Here is a 26,912-nt window from a genome sequence, read left to right on the forward strand (position 1 = left end):
ACCACACACCTCACTCCTCCTCACCACACACACCTCACTCCTCCTCCTCCTCACCACACTCCTCCTCACCACACTCCTCACCACACACACCTCACTCCTCCTCACCACACTCCTCACCACACACCTCACTCCTCCTCACCACACTCCTCACCACACACACCTCACTCCTCTTCCTCCTCCTCACCTCACTCCTCCTCACCACACTCCTCACCACACACCTCACTCCTCCTCCTCACGACACTCCTCACCACACTCCTCTTCCTCACCACACACTCCTTACCACACACTCCTCCTCACCACACACCTCACCCCACACCTCACCACCTCACTCCTCTTCCTCCTCCTCACCACCACACTCCTCCTCACCACACTCCTCACCACACACCTCACCACACACTCCTCCTCCTCCTCACCACACTCCTCACCACACACTCCTCTTCCTCACCACACACACCTCACCACCACACTCCTCCTCACCACACTCCTCACCACACACTCCTCACCACACTCCTCCTTACCACACTCCTCACCACACAGTCCTCACCACACCTCCTCCTCCTCACCACACTCCTCACCACACACTCCTCCTTACCACACTCCTCACCACACACTCCTCACCACACACACACCTCACCACACTCCTTACCACACACTCCTCACCACCACACACTCCTCACCACACACTCCTCACCACACACTCCTCACCACCACACACTCCTCTTCCTCACCACACACTCCTCACCACACTCCTCCTCACCACACACCTCACCACACACTCCTCACCACACTCCTCACCACACTTCTCCTCCTCACCACACACTCCTCACCACACTCCTCCTCCTCCTCACCACACACTCCTCACCACACACTCCTCACCACCACACACTCCTCACCACACTCCTCACCACCACACACTCCTCACCACACTCCTCCTCACCACACTCCTCCTCCTCACCACACTTCTCACCACACACTCCTCCTCACCACACACTCCTCCTCACCACACTCCTCACCACACTCCTCACCACACACTCCTCACCATCACACACTCCTCTTCCTCACCACACACTCCTCACCACACACTCCTCACCACACTCCTCCTCCTCACCACACACTCCTCTTCCTCACCACACACTCCTCACCACACTCCTCTTCCTCACCACACACTCCTCCTCACCACACACTCAACACACTCCTCTTCCTCACCACACACTCCTCCTCACCACACTCCTCACCACACTCCTCACCACACACTCCTCACCACACTCCTCTTCCTCACCACACACTCCTCCTCACCACACACTCCTCAACACACTCCTCTTCCTCACCACACTCCTCACCACACTCCTCACTCCACACCTCACCACACACTTATCTTCCTCACCACACTCTCCTCACCACACTCTCCTCACCACACTCCTCACCACAGTCCTCAACACACTCTCCTCACCACACACTCCTCACCACACTCCTCACCACACTCTCCTCACCACATACTCCTCACCACACTCCTCACCACACTCTCCTCACCACACTCTTCACCACACTCTCCTCACCACACTCCTCACCACACTCCTCACCACACAATCCTCACCACACAGTCTTCACCACACTGCTCCTCACCACACTCCTCCTCACCACACTCCTCCTCACCACACAGTCCTCACCACACTGCTCCTCACCACACTCCTCACCACACTCCTCACCACACTGCTCCTCACCACACTCCTCACCACACTCTCCTCACCACACAGTCCTCACCACACTGCTCCTCACCACACTCCTCACCACACACTCCTCACCACACTCCTCACCACACTGCTCCTCACCACACTGCTCCTCACCACACTCCTCACCACACTCCTCACCACACACTCCTCACCACACTCTCCTCACCACACTCCTCACCACACTCTCCTCACCACACTCCTCACCACACTCTTCACCACACAGTCCTCACCACACTCCTCACCACATTCCTCACCACTCTCCCCCTTACTAATTGGTGGTGGCGGGTTTATCGACACATTTATATTTATTCTCACCCAAAAACCTCTTATGGATCCAAATAACCTCACCTTTACTACTAAACGCAATAATAAAAAGCACTCTGACTGAACCTCGCACAACACATGCTTTATTTGACACTCTTCACTACAGGTTAAATCGAGGCACCTACAGGCTACAATGCAGCAAGGTTACGTCAGGCTATTTGAATAGTGGAGTGTGAGTGTTCTTTCCTCAACCAAAGGTCCCAAACATGATTCTCTTGAAACAGTATTGAGGATCACTGAAGCTTTATTGTGTAAATTAGAAATCATTTCGTGTCAGTGGACATCACCGGCCACAGTTGATCAGCAATGATTGTTAAATGTTGGTCCCAACACAGCTGCAAGGCTTGTGGTGGCATGATTATTAAACACCTGATGCTAAATCCCATCAACACGTTTGTGGATATGTCATCAATGTCCTCACTCGTTGAGTGAATACTCATGCCACCCTTTTTTTACAAGTTAATAATGTGTTTAAAACACCCCAGTGACCTGCTGAGAAATTTGTGTAAAATCAGAGCTTTACATTACAGAGTGTGATGGATGTGCGGCCTAATGCAAATATGAACAGGCAATAATACAATTGAATTTATAAAATGTCTCAAAATAACACAGCAAGACACAGTAGAACACTATACATTACAATGTGGATCTATATAGAAGCGTCTAAACGCAACCGCATCTCGAGACACGGTATAGAAACATTTATCGAGGCCGTCAGTCATAGGCAGAAGAAAAAAGGAAGATCTTGAATTTGACACGCAGAGAGTCAACAGCACAGAGGGCAGGGGGAAGGAACTCCCTGGTTGTGTTTTCAGGCTATGTTGCGTGTTGTTCACTATTATGTCAAACGTTATTAACACCATTCCTTGCTCCACGTGCTGGGAGCTTCTTCATGCCCTGATCATTGTAACTGAATTGTAACAGTTCCTGAAGAAGGCCCCCAGCATGTGAAGCGAAACATTGGACATGATGTTGAAAACACACCAAAGAGCTCAGCAAGACAATCGTGACCATGAGATTTTGTGGAAGGCGAGCGTTTTGATTATTATTTTTGCAATGAGACCAAACACATGAGCGCTTCTGACATCACCATGATCATCAATCTCCCCGCGCCCTGGCATCCCTGACTGCCGGCCCCAACACCGCCTGCTGCCCTTGCTCCCCCTGCCGCTGCTGCCCCCACAGCACCCCACGTGCCCGCGCGCGTCTCGACAGGAACCCGCACACGCAACCAAGTGCCGTGAGCAGCAGCAGCGTGCCCAGCACGGCACCCGGCGACGCTGGCGGCAGGCGGGAGGACGCCGGCTGCTTTCCTCCGAGCAGGGACCCGTCGGGACCCGGCAGCCACACGCCATGGGGCAGAAGGTCCGAGGCGAAGTGTGTGGGGCCCCCTGACCCCCCAGGCTGGCCAGAGAGTTCTGCAGGCCCCCCGACCACCGGCTAACGGGCAGACGCGACGGGGGAAACCAGACAATTGGTCCGTGTAAGCGGTCACGTAAGATCCTGCAGAACAGGTCCCTGCAGGGTGGGCTGGTAGGAACATTGGAATTTTTCACTTCGTTAAAGTATTGAAAGGGGACGGACGGACGGGTGGACGGACGGACGGACACATTAATCTATTGCAGGCTGGTACACTCAGTTTACAACTTCGTTCCTACCAGTATAAACTGGCTAATGTAAATGGACAACGGAGAGGTCAGAAAGAGGATGGCACATGAGGCAGTCAAGCACGGTTGGCTACGTACGATGCGAAAGAAGTCCAACGTACATACATGTATGTATACATGAGGCTACAGTGGCACGGATATCCACTCATGATGCGTACTGAATATCAGTTCTGAGAAAAAACTCATTCAATGGAAACCAACGCACGGTAGAGCCTCCTGAAAAATAATCCCGAGACTCCGTGGGGGTCTCAATGTACAGCCCTTTGTCAATCCACTGTTTGAAGAATGCCGCCACGCACTATGTTGGCCCTGGAGATTGTTTGAGCCTACCTCATTCAAGTGATACAGCGTCAGTTGTTGAAGAGGTTGCCTTGGCTGGGAATCAGCCATGGTCATAGCACAAAGCGTTTGCCCGTGCAACATTTTAGTTTCACGTGGCAAACATACCTTTGTTTATTACACAACTGGCAAGCAAAATTTATGTAAGTATCGCACCTCCGTCTGGCTGTCTTAGAGGAGGTGCACCAAGGAGATGGAGCGATTAAGGATTTGCAAAGGGATAAATGTGGAACGGCGTGAAATATGTAGAGGGGCCTGGAGCAATTGACGTGGAGTTTGATCGAGCAGGTGACCTTTACTCAGATGTATCTCACCTTCTGGGGTTTCGTTCCACGCAGCTTGGTCCTCGCAGGATTCATAGTTTGCGTGGTCCTTCAGCAAAAAAAACACACAAGCCGAGATTGCCACAGATGTTAATTTAAAGCAGGGGCTGTGAATCTACTGCCCATGGGCCTATAATGAGGCCTGTTGCTTCAAAACGGCCTGAAAGCAATTTGTATTCATTACTGCGAGCATATTAGCCGCACTAATCTGGTACTAGGAGGGGGAGTATTGTCAACCTGGAAAAAAACACTGCTTCTAATTTTAGTGTCGCCCTCAAGTTTACCATGGCAAGGGCCTGTTTTTAATCGGTCGTTATTGTTGCGTTATTATTGGAGGTTGCCCACCAAATATATGTGAAAGCCATACTTGTTGCTCAGGAAGGAAGACGTTCCCCACCCCCAATTCAAAGGAAGATGTGACCGAAAAACAATAATTTATCTTGCAGAGTGTCGGACTAAGCTAGTGCGGGCCTCTAGCATATGTTACAAAGGGGCCCTAAATAAATAAAAAGCACAAATATTAAAACACAATGTTTAACTTGCATAGTAAAGTAATTTTTTCATTGCTATATAGCCAGATAATAAGACAAATCGCTGACCTTAAACACTCAGTCGTTCAGAAAAGTTGAAAGGAGTATAGTACTGTAGTAATAGAGCAAGTGCAGAATCACTGAACCGGAATTGATAGCTTGAAAGAATTTAGCGTGGGGCCCTTGAAAGTGCGAGGCCCGTAGCATGTGTAGCTACTTTTACTAGGATAATCTGGCACTGTTTGCAGATACACATCTAGGCCGCGTTTCCTGGGCTGTCTCGCACGAGTTTAAAAGTATGATGAAAAATACTGCAAAGTTATGGTTAAGACGTGCCATTCTACTATTATGGTATGCTTGTGAGGTCACTACAACGCCTGATTTGGAGCTCATGGCACAACTGCATCAGACTGGTTCTGCCGGCATCGCCCGGTTGCTGCTTTGTGAAAGAGAAACACAAAACGTACATATGCACACAAAACCTTATAATATTGCTTCTCAAATACTCCTTACCTAGGCATGTATATACTCCTAATGAAAATCCATAGGTCTGTAGCTCATCACAGCAGGACTCAAACCGTTATCTCCGTGTACCATCTGAGGTGCTCACAACCATTTGTAATCGTGACTTTGTTTACAAAAAGCTATTCATTGTTTGGGTTGAGTCATAAAGGCATTATTAGATATGTCCCCTGACCTTTGCATAGCGGCGCCCGGCATTCCTGGCTGGTCCGTCCTCGTGGTGGTGGTGGTCCCTCTGGTGGTCGTGGTTCTGGTGGTCGTGGTGGTTGTGGTCAGATCGTGGGGGCATCGCGACGTGAGGACGTTACGCCCGGCCACCCAGGCCGGGGACGCACAGGTGAGGCCGTAGTACACCTGCCAGGAGCCGCAACAGCACCGATTACTCGCCCGAGTAATTGGTGGAATTACTACACTCAAGAGCATTTTTTAACGTGAAAATAGATGAATACAGAGGACATATGCAAATTGGAGATATCATACTGACTGTTAAGGAAAGCAAGTAGGCTTGGCGAGGAATCATCGAGATAACGGCTGGAGGTCGAGACTAACGGTGGAGTGGCAGCTAAAGGGAAGAGCTATATGGAACGTTGCTTCAAGAGATGGCTAGGGGAGGCATTCACCCAGCCGTGGATAGATCATGGCTTGAGTATGATTAAACACGACAACAAATAATGTAAAATAAATATAATTTCCATTGAATTTGGTCTCAATAAAACATGATACGGGCCAAAATGTTCGCCGTGTCCTCAACGGATTGTGACTTTTAACTCTGACTTCTGCGGATGTCAACACTGAACACCAATTCTGCCGCTACCCATTCGCCATTTCTAAGCATCGAAGAGCTGTTTTTCCGACAACAAAGAACGCAACCGGAGAATAAATACCAACACTTTAAAAACAAATTACAAGAACATTGCGCCTGCAAATCTGACTTAACTTTGCAAGTATTACAATCACTATTGTCCCCATCTCCTGTCTCTATCCCCATCCCTACCCCTGGGTGCACCCTCCGGACCCCCGTCCTCTCCTCGTACCCGCACTCTCGCGTCCAGCAGCCGCTGGCGCAGGGCGCACACCGCGTCCACGTCCTCGCAGGCCCATGGGTTCCCGTGCAGCACGAGCCAGCGCAGCTGCAAGGGCCCCAGCGCGGGTCCCAGCGCGGGTCCCAGCACGGGCTCCGGGCTGGGGCTGGGTGCCACGGTGGTGCTCGTGAGAGGTTCGCGGGGTCGCGGGTTGGGAAGGGGCCCCAGGGGGGGCAGGGGGTCGCGAGGGGGCAGGTTGAGCGCCGGCGGCGAGCGCAGGCGGTTGTTGGACAGGTCCAGCAGCTGCAGCCCCGGCAGCTCGAGCAGCAGAGCGACGTCCAGCACCAGCAGCTGGTTCCCGTGCAGGTCCAGCACCTGCAGCGAGCGAGCGCCAGCAAAGTACTGCCCGTCTGCACGAAGGGACCTGGGGAAAGGGGGCAGAGCAGGAGGAGGACTCTCTCTCTTTGTGGCTCTCTGTGTTAGTTACTGGTAACTTGCGCTGAGACTATGAACTCGCTGCGCTTGACCACCCGGATAAATCACGGGTGACCAAAACCCCGATTCGAAACCAGGGACACGACAGCGCCCCGTGAACCTTGCTTCGGGTGAAACTCGTCGCTAATGTTCCTTGGGAATTTTGCGAGCACTCACGTGAGCGCATTCCCGTGCAGGTAGAGGCGTCTCAGGTGCACGCAGCCCGCAAACGCACGGCGTGGCAGCTCTCGCAGTGCGTTCCCGTGCAGGTAGACGTCACGGAGTCGCGACAGCCTGGAAAGACCCTCCGCGGGGAGGACTCGCACGCGGTTGTCGGACATGTCCAGCGTGCGCAGTGCCGGCAGGTCAGTGATCAGGTCAGCCGGAACCTCCTCCAGCTCGTTATCCTGCAGCTCTAGGACCTGGCGAGGGACCACGGGAGAGGTGTTATTTGTTGTTGATTAACACCAGGTGAAAACTCAGGAGATCAGGATAGTCTCATTTTGCAAGAGTGGCCTGGGTCAGCAACATGAAAGAGGTGGGGATCCCACATGGAGGAGGCTGGGACTCCACGTGGGGAAGGCTGGGACCTCAAGTTGTCAAGGTTTGGACCCCACATGAAAGAGTTTGGGACCCCACATGGAGGAGGTTGGGACCCCACATGGAGGAGGTTGGGAGGAGGTTTAGAACCCACGTGAAAGAGGTTGTCACCCCACGTGGAGGAGGCTGGAGATGGTTCGGAACTCCACGAATCGAACACACAAGAAGTGGGACCCCCCCTCCCTCCCCCCCGCCACCTGGAGTCGCAGCAGGCCCTGGAAGACGCCAGCCTCGAGCTCGGCGACGCGCGAGGCTCGAATGCTGAGCCGCTCGAGGCTGGGCAGGCGCGCCAGGCTGCCCGCCCGCAGCACGCGCAGGCGGTTTCCTCCGAGGAAGAGCTTCTTGATGGGACGGTCGTTCTCCAGCAGGGACGGGTCCAGTAGCGGGACCTCCTCCAGCCCCTCGTCGGCGCACTTTATCTGCCACAAGCGATGTTATTGCGGTTAGAGGCTGGGGTCAGGAATAAGGGGTTAGTAAGGATAGGGGTCAGGAATTGGTTAAGGGATATGGATGGCTTTAATTAGGCTAGGATTGGGATTAGGATTTTGGTGAGGGTTAGATATGGCATTATATTTGTTACTGTTTGATTACTATATATGGGTGAAGCTTAGGGGGGGGGGCGGCACGGGGGGACAACGTCCCCTCAAAGTGGACAGCTTTATTTATGTTCGTTAGTTTGCAATTATGATTAAAATTAATTATATGCACCCGCGATTCCTAATGTGAGGGACAAAGCGAACCCCACCGCGACAATATAAACGGTGCTTCAAAAAATGTTTACACTTATATGGTACTTTCGTTTTTGATGGGAAAATGAACGGATAATACTACGCTGTAACGTTATAACAATTGTCTTGTTAATATCTTCAAAGAGTCTCCCCCCCACGTGTTCGCCATCGTTGTCACGTGGCCTGAAATCTTCTCCAGGCGGTCTCCAGAGCCCAGAGGAGGCAGCACATGTCACGTGGTGTTGTTGCAAATTCTCGGAACTGTTCACATTTTTTTGAAGCCCCCTCCCCTGTATTTTATAACCCTGTGTAATGTATCCTCAATTATTGACACCATTAAATCGGGTCAGTCGGTATTAAACGTGTTCGTTTATCAAACATGTACAAATGCATACAATGTTTTAGATTTGTTACAGCGTGTGCTTGCTAAATCGACAACATGAAACAAGCGGGCAACGTTATATATTTATTTTCGATTGTGCGATCGATTGCGATGGGTCTGCGTCCGCCACACCAGAGCAATCGATCGATCGCTCACACGAATACAGAATATTCATAATGTTTGTGTTGGACGGCTGAACATGTTTCAATAACCTCTTGATTTGATGATTTCTTACGTTTGGCCGACGATTGAAGACGCATCAACGTACGTCGATTAACGTTTTGCCGGAAAATGTTGAGGATTATGCGGAGAACGTTTGGGGCCGTCCATAAAATTAAAACACATGCTTCAAATCGCTTTAAACTATAGTCATTGTAGTGCGTATTTAATGTGGCGCTACACTCTGATGTTGTAGGAGAAAACATTTATTAGAAAGTCTATTTAATTAAGTAGAACGTTTTGATTCAAAGCTTTCGTGACTGCAGTGATTCATATTCTTGGTTCTTTCGGTAAAGTCACGTTGAAGGGAAACAATGAAATAATAAAATATATATAAAACAATAAAATTCTCACAATTGTTGTTTTATATATATTTAATTTTATTGTTTTATATATTTTTTATTATTATTTTTCCCTTCAACGTGACTTTACCGAAAGAACCAAGAATATATGTAGAACGTGTTGTCTATATTTATTTAAAGTTGTGCATTTTGATATGACGTCACATTTCTCACCCCCCCTCCTCGTCACACATCGTCACAATGTCTGACCCCCCCCCTAGGTGCGTGACGTCATTTATGGACGGCCCCTTTTACATATACGGTACGGTGCAGTATTGCCGAAAAATTTTACATTTTATATACTTCATCAGAAATGAAACATAGCAAGACATTCCTTCGCTAAAAAAAAATTAAAGGATTGTTTCGTATTTAATATTTTTTTTCCGACACAGTTTTCATTTTCTCAAAGCTATCGAAGGTCTCTGGCTCTTACGTCACTTCCGTCCGCCATTGGTCCAATCGTCTAATTTATGCACAACAAAAATGCAGTGCCGCACGAATGTATACTGTTTTCTTTTTACGTTAATAATATTTGTATAGATATGAATATCCGTCAAGTGAACACTAATCCGAATTTATATCGCACTGTGTTTATGTATTATTAAAAGAAAACGAAATGTTAGTCAGCGAAGTAAGGGACCCATAGGATAAAGAGAGGGCGTGGTGGTATATGTACCCACGTGTGGGGGTCTAAAAGCTAACTCTGGTTTCTCTTCAAAGCGAATAAATCTTTCGCCTTTTACTAAAGATTTCCGTGGAGAGGAACAATCCAAGGAGACTGAAACCAATTTTTCGTTGCCCTGTTTCGGCAGGGTTCCTTTATAAAAACAAAATCAGATTTAATTAATGGCTTATTGCTGGGTGTGCACATTCTGTGGTAATTCTGTATCCACTGCAATTGGAGACCTCTCTGCGGCCGCGATACTCTATCGTGGCACGTTATTGGCCAGTGTGTTTATATTCTTGGTTCTTTCGGTAAGTCACGCAGAAGGGAAACAAGAAAATAACAAAAATATAAATTATTTTCGGTAAAGTCACGTAGAAGGGAAACAAGAAAACAATTTTAAAAATAATACAAATGTAAATTATTTCACTTTCATTAAAATATTAATTATTGTATTGTTTCCCTTCTACGTGACTTTACTGAAAGCTTTAAATCAAAATTCAGTGTGTTTATATCTATACGTTTTTTAATTATGTTCTCCATTTTTGAACGTAACGAACATCAAGCCCATATATAAAGGCGATGTAGCACGCACATAATTTGTTGCTGAATAATCGTTTTTGGAGGAATGTTATACATTGCACGCGAGTGGACGATTTTTATAAAGTGCATACTATGAATAAAACATGTTAATCTACCTTTACAATCTGACTGAAGGTCCTGCAACGGATTCGAGATAGGGATAAGGTTAGAAGTTCGGGTTAAAGATGGTGTTGGAGATTTGGATAACCCTATACTCATGGTTAAGGATTGGGTGGGTCCTAGTGTGTGCATCAGTGTGTGCATGAATAATTTGTATGATTCCTGCTCACGGCCAACACCAGTGATGACAATTATCTGAACCGATCTTGGGCCTCCCCTAGGTCGACTAAGCTTTAAATGAGTACCTGGTGTGGCATGTAAACATCGCTACTGGGGAGACAAAGGCGGCCGGGCGTGGTGCTGGCCACCCACCCCCTCGTGTGCCGTGGCGGTCTTCATAGGCGCTACTCGCTAACAGCACTTGCCCCTACAGCTTGTTACAGGCTATTCTGGCCGCCTTTATCTTTGTATGTCACCGTGCCGATGTGTCAGTACAAATACGCCTCATGTCACTGTTGTAGGCTGTGTGTGCGTCTATAACCCAGCGACCCGAGATCGCTTCCTGCTCACGGCCAACACCGGTGACAGCGATTATCTGCACCGGTTCTGGGCATCCCCTAGGTCGACTCAGCCTCAAATGAGTACCTGGTGCGATGTATAAACAATCGCCACTTGGGAGACAAAGGTGGCCAGGCGTGGTGCTTGACCCCCTCGTGTGCCGTGCTGGGCTTTATAGATGCTGTTAAGGCTATCCCGGGGGATCTTAGTATTTTGTGTGTGACACTGATTGTGCGTCACAGTGTGTGTGTGTCGCTGGATGTGTGTGACGCTCCCGTGACTCACGTAGTCCCTCCAGCACTCACGTATTGTGTGTGTGTGACACTGATTGTGTGTCACAGTGTGTGTGTGTCGCTGGGTGTGTGTGAAGCTCCCGTGACTCACGTAGTCCCTCCAGCACTCACGTATTGTGTGTGTGACACTGATTGTGTGTCACAGTGTGTGTGTGTCGCTGGGTGTGTGTGTGACGCTCCCGTGACTCACGTAGTCCCTCCAGCACTCACGTATTGTGTGTGTGACACTGATTGTGTGTCACAGTGTGTGTGTGTCGCTGGGTGTGTGTGTGACGCTCCCGTGACTCACGTAGTCCCTCCAGCACTCTCGTATTTTGTGTGTGACACTGATTGTGTGTCACAGTGTGTGTGTGTGTGTGTCGCTGGGTGTGTGTGACGCTCCCGTGACTCACGTAGTCCCTCCAGCACTCACGTATTGTGTGTGTGACACTGATTGTGTGTCACAGTGTGTGTGTGTCGCTGGGTGTGTGTGACGCTCCCGTGACTCACGTAGTCCCTCCAGCACTCACGTATTGTGTGTGTGTGACACTGATTGTGTGTCACAGTGTGTGTGTGTGTCGCTGGGTGTGTGTGACGCTCCCGTGACTCACGTAGTCCCTCCAGCACTCACGTATTGTGTGTGTGTGACACTGATTGTGTGTCACAGTGTGTGTGTGTCGCTGGGTGTGTGTGACGCTCCCGTGACTCACGTAGTCCCTCCAGCACTCACGTATTGTGTGTGTGTGACACTGATTGTGTGTCACAGTGTGTGTGTGTCGCTGGGTGTGTGTGTGACGCTCCCGTGACTCACGTAGTCCCTCCAGCACTCACGTATTTTGTGTGTGACACTGATTGTGTGTCACAGTGTGTGTGTGTGTGTCGCTGGGTGTGTGTGTGTGACGCTCCCGTGACTCACGTAGTCCCTCCAGCACTCACGGCACGGGCACGGCGCCAGCACCGAGCCCAGCGCGCACAGCAGCAGCAGCAGCAGCTCCTCCATGCCAGCGGACAGCTCCCCACACAGCCAGCCCCTAGGCAGACAGCTGTCTATATAAACAGCTACCGATACAGACAGTTCACTAGACAGCTCTTCACACAGACAACCCCCGAGGCAGACAGTTACTGGGGCAGACAGCTCCCCACAGAGACAGCCTCCAATGCAGACAGCTCCCATAAACAGACGGCTCCCTGTACAGACAGCTTCCCACACAGACAGCTTCCCACACAGACAGCTCAAGACACTGCCTCCCGTACTTGTCGCTACCCTCGTCCTGTCGCGCTGTCTCCCCGGGGCCTGGAGTGGCTGTTGCTGGAGGCGCGTACGTGGTGATGTGGGGCAGGTGGGGCAGGTGGTGGCGTGCCCTGGGCCCTCTCTGCCCCCACCTCTGCTCTCAGTCCTTGTTGGTTACAATGGTAAATGGCTCTTCTCCAGAGAGTCAGAGAAGCCCTCTTCAAGGTTATGCCCAGCTGAGCTCTCACGCGAAGCATTCAACAGAACCCGCAAGTGCGTTCCGTGCAATTGGCTGTGGTTGACCCTCAATGGTCTCCAGAGTGATTGCGTGGAGGGCTCTTGGCTAGCACAGCACAAGTTTGGCACCAGGCAAACCTGGCAGCAGAGGCGATTCGTCGACTGGGTCGATTAATCGACGCGAAACAAATGGCTGGACTCTACCGCTTGTTTCGTGATGGTCGTTCGAGCTCCTTCGAAAATGCTGGCACCTCAATCCTGCCTCCCGAAGGCGTCAAACCCCCCGGCTCCCTCCCCACGTGCTGTGTGGTCAAGCACGGGTCGATGATTTTCAGTGATTTGTCAAATCCAATATTTGCATGAAAACAGATACATTCGACGGAGACGACGACGCATCCTTCTCGTGTACGTCTCTCCACGTGAATTAACACAAAACGTATTTTCTTTACACCCCCCCTCCCCCCCCCCCAAATTGGCCGCGCGCGATGTCTTCTGGCAGCGATTTCCATCGGCAGCGTTGTTTGGACGCCTCCTCTCCGCGTGTCGCTCACCGGGGCCCCCGTGTGACCATACTTCACCACGCTGCTCAGTGCGGGCTCCAGAAAAAGCCTCGAAATCTGTCGTTTTGCCCGCCCGCCGGACATTTGGTAAATGGCACCCACGGGCGCGAGTCTGGGCCGTGCACGCGAATCCTCACTTGACGGCCTCGGCTGGCAGCTTGGTGCCGGAGAGGCCGAGGTGACGCAGCGCAAGGGAGCTGCAGAAGAACGGCTTGCACGACGGGGCGATGTCTCTCGTTCGTCTGCCGGAGAATGGGAACGGTCAACGGTGGCAAGCACAACCAAGCCCTCATCCACTCGCAGTGAAATACAAGCATCGGGCTCCTCTCGCCCGCCACGACGTCCGCGTACCCAACATTTCATTTGCCACGTGCGTCTCCACTAACACTTGTTAATCTCACGACTTCATGATCCAGCACCCACTGATTCACTCCAGTCACTCACTGGCGCTCGGTCGCCTCCTCATCACTATTCTACCGCTACTACCGCGACCACTGCTGCCGTGATCTTCACTGGTTGATGCCTTCACCCATGTTGAGAACTCGGTCGACCACACGTTGGTTAATCTCAATCCATACCGTGTTCAACCACCTCACTGCAGGTCACCACAGCACACACTCACCTACTCACCCACACCCTCACTCACCCACGCAACCACTCACCCACACACTCACTCACCCACGCAACCACTCACTCACCCACACATTCACTCACCCACACCGTCACTCATCCACGCAACCACTCACCCACACCCTCACTCACCCACGCAACCATCACTCACCCACGCACCCATTCACCCACACACTGATCCATTCCATCACCACACTGTAGGTCACCACAACACCTACTCACCCACACCCTCACTCACCCACGCAACCACTCACTCACACGGTCACTCACCTACGCACCCACTCACCCACACCCTCACTCAACTACGCCACCACTCACCCACACCGTCACTCACCTACGCAACCACTCACCCACAACGTCACTCAGTTACGCAACCACTCACCCACACACTCATCCATTCCATCACCACACTGCAGGTCCTCACACTTCTCTTTTCAGCTTCTTCCCTCGCACTGTTCCACTTTGCAATAACCTCCCATTATCTCTTTTCTCGAGCTGTTATAATAATAATAACAACCTTGCACTCAATTCAAGAAGCGTGTTAACTCGTAGTTCAACTTTGATAGTGCTGTTTGTTGCTGACCGCTCCATGGTTTGAGCCTTGAGGGCCTGTGCTTGGCAGCTGCGTTTAAAGGAACAGCAACGTGAGAGCATTGATAGCGGAAACCACCGCGACGCTCGGCACAGACCCGGCAGGAGCTTCAACGGAGCCTCGCGGTTGTAACCCGGCAGGAAGCCCTGGTAAATACTGCGGTGTGTAATAACCATAACGTGCTATGCGCCCTCTGCCTCACTCGCAATGGACGTTAACAATCCCGCGTGTGTGTGTACGGGTAACCGTCGTGTGTGTGTGTGTGTCACGGTGGAGATTTGCCAAGTTCAATAAATGACAAGGCCAATTACTTAATTGAGATGAAAAAAAACGGAACAATAGTCGCCCCACACAAAACATTCCCCCTTCCCTCACCTCCCCATTGCAGAAACGAGTCCACTCACGGAAACGGTCAAGAGGCAGCGAAATAAAAACACCAGGGACCGCAACGTGGCTCTGTGCCTGCGTGCACCCCGTCTCACCCGGCTCTCCCTCGTGTCCACAGCCTCACGTGGACTCTCGAGTGATCAAGGAAGACTGTGGTGGTGTCGTGATCGAAGTGTCTGTGGGCAGTGTGTAGTTGGTAGAGTAGTGGGCGCAGGTGGTGTATCGGCAAGCCATCTCAGTCCAGTCAACCCATGGCACATGAGTCTGTCCCGTGGCCTCCTGCCAGCGGGCGTTCGACACTTCACGTGACCTTAAAGTGCACCAAGCCTGGCACAAGCGCCGTCGTGACGTCACGGCTTAGTTGCGAATGGCGGCTGTTGTTGCAGTACAACGGTCAGCACGTTGCGTTACGAATGCCCGGCGACGCCCGGTTCGATAATCGCTCACGTTCCGGTCCTGGACCTCTCCTAGGTCGACTCGGCCTCAAATGAGTACCTGGTGCGGGCGTGGTGCTGGCCACCCACCCAGCCCCTCGTGTGTCGTGCCGACCTTCATAGGTGCTCGCCAGCAGCACTCGCTCCTACAGTCTGTTCAGGCCATGCGGGGAAACTTTTGTCTTTTGTAAAATGTACGTGCATGTATACAGGGTAATAATAGGGGGTTTTCCACTTTTCTCTGGCAACAAAACTGAAACCTTTTTTATAAGGAAGCATGTGTGCATTAACCACAAATCTTGTGGTCAAAATGTAAACAAAAAAACACACTGATAATATATGCATTGTCCTTGAAACTGATTGGTCCAGATCAGAGACGGCTTTCTTTTGAGCCTCGTCTCAATTGGTGCGAGACCAGAGGACGCCAAAAGGCGTATAGCTCAAAGACAATGTACCATCAAAGTAATGAGGGCTCGGGGTAAGCATCTACACCATTAGGGGAAAAAAACCCTATTATTATTATAATTTGGTACTGGCAAAGGAGGTCTAATGATAAATACAGGGGGCTTCAAATTAATGTTAACACTTACATGGGACTGTCGTTTTTGATGGAAAAACGAACGGGTAATACTACGCTGTAACATGATAACAATTGTCATGTTAGTAGCTTCAAAGAGTCCAAGAGTCTCCCCCCACGTGTTCGCCATCGTTATCACGTGACCTGGAATCTTCTCCGGGCGGTCTCCAGAGCCCAGAGGAGGCAGCACATGTCACGTGGTGTTGTTGCAAATTCTCAGAAGTGTTAAAACAAATTTGAAGCACCTTGTATATACAAATTGATGTCCTCGTGGACCACACGGCCAAGTGACCCAAAATGGCCCAACTTCAAACCGAACCCGTCCTGGGCTACCCTCGATGTCGACTCAGCCACAAAGGGGTCGCGTCGTGCTGTGTTTGTGCTCCCCCGTCGAGGCAGGGTTGCGCTTCGTGGCCGGAAGCTCAAGCAGAACACTGTGTTGCATCATCATCATCATGATCGTCGTCTTCTCTCTCTCGTGGTGGTGGTGGTGGCTAAAGAGGCACGGGGGGGCGGGGGAATGTTTCGCAAGCCGAGAGGGGAGTCTCTCGTCTCAGTGGGATAGGAGGCCCGGGTCACCGACCCACAACGAAGTCGTCGGTCGATGCGTCGACCTGACCGGTCCGATCGCGCCGGGTCCGTTTGGAACGCACGAACCGCACCGCCGCCGCCAACCACTCGGTCACGTCGAGCGGGCCCGCCTCTGCATCGAGTCGACGATGGGAATCAGCAGACCCCCTGGCACCGCCGTAGCGGGCGAATCTGCCGCATCAGCAGTGACCGCGCATCGCGGGCGTGCGCGCATTTTTCTGCGCAGTCAGAAGGTTGCGGTGTTCGCGTGTTCGTGACGCGTCGCCTTCCCTATTCCGAAATCGGAAACCGCGGTTTTTGCGGGTCTCCTTATCGCACCCCCCCAGGGCTCAGCGTGAACCCCCCCCCCCCCCACCGACTTCGCCGCCCCCTGCATGCCATGAGTTGTGGTCCGGAGCGAGGAGGTAGAGGGAGCAGAAGGGAGCGGAGGGAAGCGCCACTGAGTCGGAGACCGTGAGCCGGGAGGGACCTCTCCTGCAGGTATTCGCACACATGGCCTCCACACCCGGTGTGGATGTACACCCGGGGTTCATGTCCACCTCGTGTTACGATCAATCTCGTGAGAATGTTCACCTGGGGTTCATGTGCACCTCGTGTTCATGTCCACCCGGGGTGCATGTGCACCTCGTGTTAAAATCAATCTCGTGCAAATGTTCACCTGGGATGCATGTGCACCTCGTGTTAAGATCAATCTCGTGCGAATGCTCACCTGGGGTTCATGTGTACCTCGTGTTCATGTCCACCCGGGGTGCATGTGCACCTTGTGTTAAGATAAATCTCGTGCGAATGTTCACCTGGGGTGCATGTGCACCTCGTGTTCATGTCCACCCGGGGTGCATGTGCACCTTGTGTTAAGATAAATCTCGTGCGAATGTTCACCTGGGGTGCATGTGCACCTTGTGTTAAGATCAATCTCGTACTTCCTCGTTCCCGCTTTTACCTTCCCCCGCTTCACCTCCTCTGTCAGGTTAAGCCCCTGCTTAGCTTCCGAGATGCGACGTTCTCAGTGCATTCCCGGGTAATGTATGTACATGCGGGGGCCGTGATGTTTGACCATACTTCACCAGCCGGGTCAGTACGGTTCGTGAAGGTTGGGGCGGGAGGGATGAGTGCAGAACCACAGTTGTTCTGGCCGTGTGTTTTTGTTTATCAACCACGAGAAACAGAAGCAGCGATACCTGAGTGGAAAAAGGGACCCCAAAGGGTACGGGAAAGCACCAGACTCAGCAGAGATACATTGATACCAGCAGAGATAGAGATACAAGCAGAGTTACCAGTAGACATACAGAGACATCAGCAGAGTTACAGAGATACCAGCAGAGATAGACACATTCCAGAAGAGGTAAGGAAATACGAGCAGAGATAGAGATACCAGCAGAGATAGACACTTTCCAGAAGAGATAAGGAAATACGAGCAGAGATAGAGATACCAGCAGAGATAGACACATTCCAGAAGAGATAAGGAAATACGAGCAGAGATAGAGATACCAGCAGAGATAGACACATTCCAGAAGAGATAAGGAAATACGAGCAGAGTTACAGAGATACCAGCAGAGATAGACACTTTCCAGAAGAGATAAGGAAATATGAGCAGAAATAGAGATACCAGCAGAGATAGACACATTCCAGAAGAGATAAGGAAATACGAGCAGAGTTACAGAGATACCAGCAGAGATAGACACATTCCAGAAGAGATAAGGAAATACGAGCAGAGATAGAGATACCAGGAGAGATAGACACATTCCAGAAGAGATAAAGAAATACGAGCAGAGATAGAGATACCAGGAGAGCTTCAACGATGCCAGCAGTTACACTGCGTTTCTGGCAGTAGGTGGAGAAACGGAAGTTGATATAATGCACACAGATTCAAGAGAATATAAGAAAGGAACTAATCGCCTAGGCATTGGAGGCGAGAAATGTTTGTGCCACTACCAAACAAAAAAGGAGGAAATACAATGTGAAACATTGCGGAAAAATTACTGTACTTTAATTTAGCATGCAAGCAAAATTGTTGAAAAGTATTAATGAACAGAATGGCAAACCATTTACTATCCACACATCACATGTATCCACCCGTCAACTCACCCACCCTTACAACCATCCACTCACCCATCCACACAACCATTCACTCCCCAATCCACACCTCCATAAACTGACCCACACAATCATCCACTCACCTTTCCACACAACCATCCACTTACCCACCCACACAACCATTCACTCCCCCATCCACACCTCCATAAACCCACCCACCCACACAATCATCCACTCACCCACCCACACAAACATTAACTTACCCATCCACCCATCTGCACCTCCATAAACTCACACACCCACACAATCATCGACTTACCCACCCACACTCATACTCTCTTTCGGTAAAGTCACGTAGAAAGAAGAAAAAATAATAAAATAAAACACGAGTTTTCGGTCGCAACACAAGCGTCTGTCTTCAGGTGAGGACGCTTGAAAGAACCAGAGAGTATGGATGTATGCAGGCACGAAAGCTTCAAATCAAGATTCACCCACACTCACAGAACCACAAAGAACCCCCGTATACCCTTAACAGACTGTAGGGGCAAGTGCTGTTAGCGAGCACCTATGAAGGCTGGCACGGCACGCGAGGGGATGGGTGGCCAGCACCACGCCCGGCCGCCTTTGTCTCCCCAGTGACGATGTTTACTAACCGCACCAGGTACTCAGTTAAGGCTGAATCGACCTAGGGGAGGGCCAGGACCGGTTAAGATAATCGTCACCGGTGATTGTCGCCGTGAGCGCGAATCGAATTCAGGTGGCCGGGTTCGTAGCAGCAGCGCGCTCACCGCTCCGCCACCGCTCCTCCATCCACAGCCCTCGGCCGGTGGCGCGAGGCGCTCGCAGCTCGCGGGGCGCTGGGATTCGTGACGTCACATATCCAGTACCCCTCGCTCTACGAAGGGGGCGCGTTCTTTAAAATTCACGCGTAAGCACGAAATTTGGTAAACGCGTGATGGCTTTTCCCCATTAATTTTCTGAAAGTAAAAAAAAGGATGTGTTTAGAAAAATGTACACACCTCTGTCGCTTTTCACACCACAATAACAAAGAGGATACATGTTTCGATTTAAAGCTTTCGTGACTGCAATGATTCATCTTCTTTGGTTCTTTCGGTAAAGTCACATAGAATGAGAATAAATAATAATAATAAAACGTCGTGAGAATATTATTGTGTTATTTTATTTGATCAATTTATTCTTTTATTCTCATTCTACGTGACTTTACCGAAAGAACCAAAGAAGAGGATACATGTTAAAATGATCGAATTTTAATTTATTTAAAATTAAATTAATTATCCTTTTCAGGGAACTCACCGTAAAAATCTGCACGTCGGAATGCCTGGACACGTGGAGACGCCAGCGTTGCACTGTTAGGGACTCCGTGACGCTATCGTGGAAGGATGCTGCCCCAGCCTCTGGGGTGGCTCCTCGTTTGATGGCCTCGTGGCGCGTGCCGCTGTGGCATTTCGTTCACGCGGAAAAAAATTATTTCGTTCATTGAAAAGTGTCCATGATTTGTCAATCGCGTTCACGCGAAATTCCGTAAACCGAACGTTCGTAAATCGAGTGATACGCTCCGGTTTGCCCAATCAAATTCATATCCTTATAGACAAACAGAAAATCAAGCTCATGATTCTAACGCCACGATTTAACTCAACATTCATTGAAATTAATCAATTCGCATAGTCTGATGATGATGATGGTGGTGTGTGCACTGTTATTCCTCAACGCCCACGCCTCGCTCCCTTTCCCAGCACAGGGAGCAGTAACGAAGGGCAGCTATGGCGGGGGAGCAGCAGCAGGAGCAGCAGGAGCAGCAGCAGGAGCAGCACAACGGCGTGGTGGAGGCTCAGCACGAGTCGCCGAGGACAGCCATGTTTGTGTACAGCGGGGTTCTGTTCCCCAGCAACATCCACAGCGCCGAGACCCTGGGCTACGCGCGCGAGTTCCCCGTGCGCCCCGATGACCTCTTCGTGGTCACCTACCCCAAATCAGGTGCGCGTCCCTCGCCCCGTCGCTCCACGCAGCGGCGTGACGTGCGCAGGGCAGGCAGTGGGGTGCCCTGCCCCTGACCGCTGGTGGCCAAAGCTACGGGTTGGGTGTCCCCTTGACAACCACCGTGAGATTTGTTTTCAACTACAGTGTCAAAGAACCAACCACTTGTTTAAAACGCGGTTTAAATTATATTTTTTCTGAAAATTGCTTCATTTACGTTCTATGTCTTATTTTTTTAGGCTATATATCGCGACGATATGTAATAGCCGAGGTGCGACTGTACGAGACAAATCAAATATTGGGGTCCCACCTTACCGATTGCCGCACCACCTGAGCTGATAGCGTCGTTACTACGCCACTGTCTGTACACACGTGCACCTTGCCTGGCACAAGCGCTGATGTCGCCGTCACCGAGTTGGAGATTGGCGGCTGTTGTTGCTGGTGGGAGATTCTTTTACCTGTGTTAGTGCAGAGGTGTGTGTGGGCATCAATCACCTGTGCTAGTGTACACGTGTGTGGACATCATTCACCTGTACTAGTATACAGATGTGTGGGCATCAATCACCTGTGCCAGTGTACACGTGTGTGGGCATCATTCACCTGTACGAGAATACAGGTGTGTGTGGGCATCATTCACCTGTGCCAGTGTACACGTGCGTGGACATCATTCACCTGTACTAGTGTACACGTGTGTGGGCATCATTCACCTGTGCTTGTGTAAAGGTGTGTGGGCATCAATCACCTGTGCTAGTGTACACGTGTGTGGGCATCATTCACCTGTGCTAGTGTACACGTGCGTGGACATCATTCACCTGTACTAGTGTACACGTGTGTGGACATCATTCACCTGTGCCAGTGTACAGGTGTGTGGGCATCATTCACCTGTACTAGTGTACAAGTGTGTGTGAGCACCATTCACCTGTGCCAGTGTACACTTGTGTGGACATCATTCACCTGTACTAGTGTAAAGGTGTGTGTGGGTATCATTCACCTGTGCCAGTGTACACGTGTGTGGACATCATTCACCTGTGCTAGTGTATACGTGTGTGGACATCATTCACCTGTACTAGTGTACACGTGTGTGGGCATCATTCACCTGTGCTTGTGTACAGGTGTGTGAGCACCATTCACCTGTGCTAGTGTACAGGTGTGTGTGAGCACCATTCACCTGTGCCAGTGTACACGTGTGTGGGCATCATTCACCTGTGCCAGTGTACACGTGTGTGGACATCATTCACCTGTGCTAGTGTACACGTGTGTGGACATCATTCACCTGTACTAGTGTACACGTGTGTGGACATCATTCACCTGTACTAGTGTACAGGTGTGTGAGCACCATTCACCTGTGCTTGTGTACAGGTGTGTTTGAGCACCATTCACCTGTGCTAGTGTACAGGTGTGGACATCATTCACCTGTACTCGTGTACAGGTGAATGGTGCCCACACGGAAGAAATCCCGTGGCTGTACCGTGATTCTATGCTCCTACATCTATGCTGCGCCCCTTCACGAACCCGTACTGGCCAAACGTAGTCGACTAACCCCGCACAAACCACTCGGCATGGACCGGCCCTGGATTGGCAAATGGGGCCTTACATGGACATGCACGTTGCAGAGTTGCCGCAATTTGGCGATACTATGTTCTGTACAGGTTGTAACGTGGGAGATGATTAGAAAACTCGTCGCAAGCATAATGGAGGTGCACAACAGTTCGATAATACATTTTACAGTAATCCGCACCTCATACTGGCAGTGCAGCAAGGCACACAAAAATAAACAAATAATACCAAAACAATCACAAAGTTACGCTAAACGGATATAGCGATAATCCTCATGTCGTGACAACTGGAATCGTACCGCATCGTGGTAAAACGATATCGCGGCGACGCTGCAACAACATTTCCCCGCGCGCGCGGCACGGCACAGGCACGACGTGGATGCAGGAGATCGTGACCCTGGTGTATAGCGACGGGGACCTGGGCCCCGTGCAGACGGTGCCCAATTGGGAACGGGTTCCCTGGCTGGAGCAGGACACGGGCAGGAAGCACCTGGAGCATCGCGCCTCTCCCCGCCTCATCACCACGCACCTGCCCTTCCAGCTGGCACCACGTGAGATCGGCCAAGCCAAGGCCAAGGTGTGTTGACGGGGGGGGGGGTGGGGGGGGGGTCGCCTCCATGACTGGCTGCCCTCGGTCTGTTGCAGATTTCCACTTTGTGTCCTTCTGACAGATAATCCCGAATGTTCCGAGCGAACTTTGTCGTACGTGCCTTTAGCTTTGCTCGCGTTTATATTCGAGTTCAGACCTTGCAGTCTTAAAGATGCAAGGTTATTCACGAGTGTGTACAGCATTACTTGCTGTGAAAATAAATAAATAAACTCACGGGACAAAAGCTGAAAGGGTGCAGAAAGAATAATGGAGAAGTGCATGCTCGCAATTACACGGAGATGTTCAATATATCATAATGACTTGTCAGGAAAAGTGCACGTCGCTAGAAGGGATGATCGCATGGCCGGTGGACGAGGCTATAAACAGCATCGTCATATCGTGGCAACCTCACTGACGGTCGACCCGTGTCCTTGTCTGGGGAAAGGTCATTTATATGGCGAGGAACCCCAGGGACATCCTCGTGTCCTCCTACAACTTCCACAAGATCGCCCACTTCCTGGAGGAGCCCGGCACCTGGGAGGAATTCTACGACAAGTTCTGTAAAGGCAAAGGTAGAGAGGAGGGTCGGTCGTGGGCCACATTCATGTAATCGTTGCACCCCGAACACCAAAGAAGAAAAGTCCTTCCCTCCACCCCCCCGCCCCCCACGACGTCACTTAGACATACAAAGACAAAGACCCCCCCGTATAGCCTACACAGACTGCTGAGGAAAGTGCTGTATGTGAGCACATGTGAATGCCGGCGTGGTGCGCGAGGGGCTGGTGTGGCCAGGACCACGTTCGGCCAACCCTTGTCTTCCCGAGTGCTGACGTTTTCACACCGCACCGAGTATTCGGTTGAGGCTGAGTCATATTCTCGGGGAGGCCAAGGACCGGTTGAGTCCACTTGCTGCTGATGTTGGTCCGGCTGCAAGACCTCTCTTACTGTTCTTGCAACTGCAAAATAGATATTAATTGCGATTGAAATTCATGAGAATTGCACAATCACATCTTCTTTGGTTCTTTCGGTAAAGTCACGTAGAATGATAATAAAATAATAAATTGATAAAATAAAATAACACAATAATATTCTCACGACGTTTCGGCCACAACACAAGCGGCCTTCATCAGGTGAAGGGGGCGAGACTGTCTGGTAGGACAGCGCTGGAGTGAAAGAGCCACGTTCAGATACGGCCTTTAAGCTGTGTGAGAGGAATCATTCAGCCATTTCAATGCTAAATTATATGCTAATTCCTTTGTCAAGGCGCTTTGTTCCTCTCACACAGCTTAAAGGCCGTATCTGAACGTGGCTCTCTCACTCCAGCGCTGTCCTACCAGACAGTCTCGCCCCCTTCACCTGATGAAGGCCGCTTGTGTTGTGGCCGAAACGTCGTGAGAATAGTATTGTGTTATTTTATTTTATCAATTTATTATTTTATTATCATTCTACGTGACTTTACCGAAAGAACCAAAGAAGATGAATCATTGCAGTCACGAAAGCTTTAAATCGAAATTTGCACAATCACAGTTGTAGTTGACTTCAGGCGCGGTGGTCCCGGCGTTCCCGCAGTGCTGTTTGGCTCCTGGTTCGAGCACGTCAGGGGCTGGCTTGAGAACCGAGACAAGGTGGACCTCTTCCTCGTGTCCTACGAGGACCTGCACCGGGTGAGCATGACGACGACGATCACTGCCAGGCGCCTGCGAGCCCCGACCCACGACATGAGACTTGTGGAGGTCGTAGGGTCACGGTGGCCTCGACAGCAGCAGCGGGGTTTGCTACAGTTTCACGGTGCGGCCGCCCTGGTTAATGCTGCACGTGTATTAACCATCAGTGCTACGCCGACGACTGCTTCGGCGGACGTGAAGGGATCCCGGTGGACGTGATTTGAAACAGAGCAGGCCGCGTGCGCCGTGGTCATGGTCCAAATTAGGAAAATTCCGCCAAAAGATGACTCCAAAATGGGATTGCACAGAGCAACGTCGCCCCCTGTGGAGCACGGTGCCTTCGCGATAGCCCTGCGCTGTAAGAATGTTTCGAATACCAACTGTAGTGGTTACGTGGTGAGATTGTGACGTCTATCGAGTGCGCGGGCGGTGCAACGGCACCAGGGCCCAAGTGGCTGTGGAGGAACCCAAGCGGCGGGTGACCGAGAGAAGGGGAAATTGAAAAGGTCTCCACCCCCCCCCCCCCCAACTCATTCCTCTCACCGTGGGCCCACGCCAAGCGCCCCACGCCACTTATCGCTCCCGTTCCGTTCGCGGCGGCAATTGGGAGAGCGCAGGACTTGGAGGGGGTCGTGCGCCGACTGTGCCACTTCGTGGGCCGGGAGGCGAGCGACCGGCTCACGGAGGTTGTCGCCGCCCACTGCCGCTTCTCCAGCATGAAGGAGAGCCGCATGGTCAACTACTCGCTCGTCCCCGAGCAGTGGATCGACCACAAGCACGGCAGCTTCATGCGCAAGGGTGCGTGCGTGCGTGCCGTGCGCAGAGCGGTCTGTAGTGCTGTGTCTTTGCATAGGGCCCACGCTTCTTTTGAGGCAGCCATAATATTATTATCAGACATCCCTATTCGCACCTCCGATTAACACGGTTGGCTACGTACGGTGCGAAAGAAGTTCAACATACATAATTACGTATTGTGTTTAATTGTCTCCGCGTGTTTCTTTGTGTATGTCTGTTTCTATCTCTTTCTCTCAACCTTTCTCTGTGCCTATCTCACGTTTCCACGTCGGTCTCTTTGTACATTTCTCTCCATCTCCGTACCCGTCTTTGTGTCTGTATCACAATGTGTCATCTGTGTGGAACTCTGAATATCGTACTCTCACATGCACGGTGTATGTTATCCGGTTTCCACCCACACAAATCCAAACACTCCTGAATGTTATTATTCCCGCACCTCCAATTAGCACGGTTGGCTACGTACCGGTACGAAAGAAGTTCAACATTGACCAAACATCCCAACGTAGCAAAACCTCGATCGAAAAAATTGCCTCGTGGCTCCATGTGGATTTTCTCGGTAGTGTAAATAATAACAACATAGAAATGACCTTGCCCCCACGTCTGTGTTTCGGCAGGAGTGGTCGGCGACTGGAAGACTCAATTCACGGTGGCTCAGAGCGAGCACTTTGACGAGCTGTACGAGGAGCGGATGCGGGGAGTGATAATGAGCACCTCGTCAGAGACCCTGGAGCCGTGACACGTCACGGGGGGTGAGGGGTGCCACGTGGCCCAGTGGTACACCCAGGAAAAAAGAAACCGTTCAGAGGCAGAAAATTATTGCCAAGGAATTATTGGATATATGCTGAGTTTTCATCGTCTAATATTAAATTCACTGTATCGAACTTTAAATATGCATAAATAATTATGAAGTTTTTTACAATTTAAAATTTCAAAAATAAAAAATGGTCTGATATACAATGGCCATCCATTGTTTTTAAACAGATTAATATAGTGGCCTCTCAAGGCTGGAGGGCTCCTATAACAGGTCCCTGCAAGGTGGGCTGGTAGGAACATTGGAATTTTGCGCAATTTTATGACATTGTTACGTAAAATTGTGCAAATTGAGAGCGTCTTCCCACCTTTTTGCCCTCAAAATCGTTGAGGGTTCTTCAGACAAATTAACCTCGGTAGAGGAATGGAATGGTGAAGTCCTTATTGACTGAAATCTGCTCATTTTGGAGCAATGTATCATAAAATCGTTAAGGGCTGGGCCGAAAAATGACAACAATTGCATTTTAAAATGAGGAATTGTTTCCCGGTATACGGTAGTATGGGGCTTTTGAAAGGGGACGGACGGACGGACACATTAATCTATTGCAGGCTGGTACACTCAGTTTACAACTTCGTTCCTACCAGTAATAAACTATATCAATTGCTGAGTCAACGTATTGTTCCATGCCTACTGTTTAGCTTAACCATCCTGATGGGAACATAAATTGTCAAGAATGTTACCATTACGATGTGTTTAACACATACTCTATTGATTCCTATCATTGGTATATTAAACTGTCCAGTGCTTAGTGTGGCATAGACGGGTTGACTCGCAATTAGTTTGTGTGAAGCGGTGACGTTGATGGAAAGAGTTGATTGTTGCTTCACGAACTCCTTGCAGCACAATTCAGTAACCGGTTGCACGGAATATTAAAATTGTCTCTTGAACAGTT

The 26,912-nt window shown here is 50.6% G+C and overlaps 2 protein-coding genes, 1 long non-coding RNA gene and 1 other non-coding gene across 6 annotated transcripts; 3 read left to right on the forward strand and 1 right to left on the reverse strand.

Annotated features, from left to right (window-relative positions):
- Positions 1-3,152: 3,152 nt before the first annotated feature.
- Positions 3,153-20,772, reverse strand: LOC116952140 (uncharacterized). Its single transcript, XM_032971219.2, has 10 exons — positions 20,596-20,772; positions 19,925-20,066; positions 13,503-13,607; positions 12,254-12,368; positions 7,729-7,950; positions 7,109-7,353; positions 6,470-6,881; positions 5,611-5,789; positions 4,375-4,432; positions 3,153-3,494 (listed from the first exon to the last, which is right to left on the reverse strand). The coding sequence occupies exons 4-10, from the start codon at positions 12,335-12,337 to the stop codon at positions 3,153-3,155; spliced, it is 1,542 nt and encodes a 513-aa protein (XP_032827110.1). The 5' UTR covers positions 12,338-12,368; positions 13,503-13,607; positions 19,925-20,066; positions 20,596-20,772.
- On the forward strand, positions 3,334-6,167 carry LOC142930923 (uncharacterized). The gene is made up of 2 exons (XR_012946904.1): positions 3,334-3,419; positions 5,621-6,167. It is a non-coding gene; the product is annotated as an uncharacterized LOC142930923 (long non-coding RNA).
- LOC116952199 (U5 spliceosomal RNA) lies at positions 9,900-10,017 on the forward strand. Its single transcript, XR_004404406.1, has one exon. It is a non-coding gene; the product is annotated as a U5 spliceosomal RNA (small nuclear RNA).
- On the forward strand, positions 16,828-26,912 carry LOC116952141 (sulfotransferase 2A1-like). 3 transcript variants are annotated; one of them, XM_032971221.2, is made up of 7 exons: positions 16,923-17,056; positions 20,365-20,605; positions 22,530-22,738; positions 23,196-23,322; positions 24,320-24,414; positions 25,032-25,212; positions 25,824-26,912. In XM_032971221.2, the coding sequence occupies exons 2-7, from the start codon at positions 20,392-20,394 to the stop codon at positions 25,943-25,945; spliced, it is 948 nt and encodes a 315-aa protein (XP_032827112.1). In that variant the 5' UTR covers positions 16,923-17,056; positions 20,365-20,391; the 3' UTR covers positions 25,946-26,912. The 3 variants fall into 3 exon arrangements, with proteins under 3 accessions (XP_032827114.2, XP_032827112.1, XP_032827113.1); XM_032971222.2 differs by having other exon boundaries at positions 16,949-17,056; positions 20,370-20,605; XM_032971223.2 differs by lacking the exon at positions 24,320-24,414 and having other exon boundaries at positions 16,828-17,056.

The sequence above is a fragment of the Petromyzon marinus genome, chromosome 45, assembly GCF_048934315.1.
Source record: "Petromyzon marinus isolate PM22_M1 ecotype Great Lakes invasive population chromosome 45, UKy_Petmar_22M1.pri1.0, whole genome shotgun sequence".
NCBI lineage: Eukaryota > Metazoa > Chordata > Hyperoartia > Petromyzontiformes > Petromyzontidae > Petromyzon > Petromyzon marinus.